The 1,991-nt window shown below is 45.9% G+C and overlaps 1 protein-coding gene across 1 annotated transcript; it reads left to right on the top strand.

Moving 5' to 3' along the window:
- Positions 1-314: 314 nt before the first annotated feature.
- Positions 315-703, top strand: LOC125356877 (60S acidic ribosomal protein P2-like). Its single transcript, XM_048353574.1, has one exon. The coding sequence runs from the start codon at positions 315-317 to the stop codon at positions 660-662; it is 348 nt and encodes a 115-aa protein (XP_048209531.1). The 3' UTR covers positions 663-703.
- Positions 704-1,991: the final 1,288 nt, after the last annotated feature.

Here is a 1,991-nt window from a genome sequence, read left to right as displayed (position 1 = left end):
AAACTGAGAGGTAAAGAAGGGACCTTTATAGGAGCAATTAAAAAGCAAGAGTCCTTATCTTCTTCTTGCTAGGATGCTAAGATATAGGATTTAGCAGAATCTTGAGGAAAGAGTACTCAGAGTACTCAGAAGCTGACTCCATTGGCCTGGTTTTAGGAGAGAAGAATGCAAGTTGAGAGAAAGTTTCTATGTTTTCCTGCCTGGGATCTTGGAAAGAATCTCTATTAGGGTAGCGGTTAACCCCCTGCCTCTGGAGCCGGTGTCTTCCTTTCGATTCCTGAAGCCGCCGAGGTCGCATGCTCGCTCGAGGCAACATGTGCTATGTCGACTTCTACCTTCTGGCTGCCCTTGGGGACAACCCCTCCCCTAGAGCCAAAGACATTAAGAAGATCCTGGGCAGCGTGGGCATCAAGGCAGACGATGACCGGCTTAACAAGTTTATCAGTAAGCTGAACGGGAAGAGCAATGAAGATGTCATCACCCAAGGTGTTGGCAAGCTTGCCAGTTTGCCTGCTGGTGGGGCTGTAGTTGCTTCTGCTGCACCTGGCTCTGCAGCTCCTGCTGCTGGTTCTGCCCCTGCTGCAGCAAAAGAGAAGAAAGATGAGAAGAAAGAAGAATCCAAGGAGTCAGATGATGACATGGAATTTGGCCTGTTTGATTAATTAAATTCCTGCTTCCCTGCAAAATAAAGCCTTTTTATGTATATTAAAAAAAAAAGAATCTCTATACAGAAATAAAGTTTGGTTTTGACTCTCATGTCTTTGTCTCTCTAAGGGTCTAAATGGGATGATGTCTGGAACCCTAACAACTTATACCATTAGAAGAGTAGAATCCAACATCCAGAAAACTCTAAATTCTGTAATGGTATAGGTTGGCAAGATCTGAGGAACTTCTAGGCTGAGAACTAGAAAGGTGAAGTGGAATTGTGTCTTGTACCCCCAACAAGGTCACCTATGAGGAGAACTTCCAGTTCAGGCAGTCCAAGAAGCAGACACAAAGACAGTGTTGGAAATGCAAGAAGAAATGTACTGGGGCAGGGCCAGGTAAAGAACATATGGGCTAGAGGAGATCAAAGGGACAGGCAGGAAAAGCCATCAACCACCATGCAGAAATGACCCCTTGAAAAGAAAAGGAACAGAAAGCCCATCAGCCAGCCTAACCATGTGCAGATCTCCCACAGAGAAGTCCTGGATTGGTAGAAATTACTAGATGAATACCCTACCACCCTCAGCTTTTGGTGTGGGAGGTGGGAAGTCTCTGGAGAGTGTTCTGCACTTGAATCCTATGGCAGGTCCTGAAGCACTACAGCTTGAGACCAACAGCTAATTGCCACCCCTTGTCACTTCCTTTCATCACTCAAAAGAGGTTTATGTTGTGTAGATGCATTCTTGGCACCAGAGCATTGATCCAGTCCTGTGTTTGCAAGCAAACAGGAAACCCTGGCAGACGGAACACACCAGTGGTGATGGCTACAAATGCAGGCAACATGCCTCCTACTCCTGGACTCCCTGGGCCCCCTTCAACCACAGGCAGGGTCATCATGAGAGTAATGAGGAGCTGTTAACAGGCTTTCAGTGATGCATTAAGAGTAGTTTAAAGAAAATATAGGCAAGTATCCCACATAGAATTGGAAACAATAAAGCTTGTTTCTATTTAAATTAAGACATGGTAAGTGAGTGTCTGTGATAAATCTCATGTAGATCCACTAGTCTCTTTTTTTTTTTTTTTTTTTTTTTTTTGGCCAGTCCTGGGCCTTGGACTCAGGGCCTAAGCACTGTTCCTGGCTTCTTCCCGCTCAAGGCTAGCACTCTGCCACTTGAGCCACAGCGCCGCTTCTGGCCGTTTTCTGTATATGTGGTGCTGGGGAATCGAACCTAGGGCCTCGTGTATCCGAGGCAGGCACTCTTGCCACTAGGCTATATCCCCAGCCCCCATTAGTCTCTTTTGAGATCTCTACAAATCACATGAAAATCTGTGCATACCTGTGCATA

This window comes from Perognathus longimembris, chromosome 8 (assembly GCF_023159225.1).
Source record: "Perognathus longimembris pacificus isolate PPM17 chromosome 8, ASM2315922v1, whole genome shotgun sequence".
Lineage (NCBI taxonomy): Eukaryota > Metazoa > Chordata > Mammalia > Rodentia > Heteromyidae > Perognathus > Perognathus longimembris.
The sequence above is the reverse complement of the archived record's forward strand: the minus strand, read 5'-3'. Positions and strand labels throughout refer to the sequence as shown.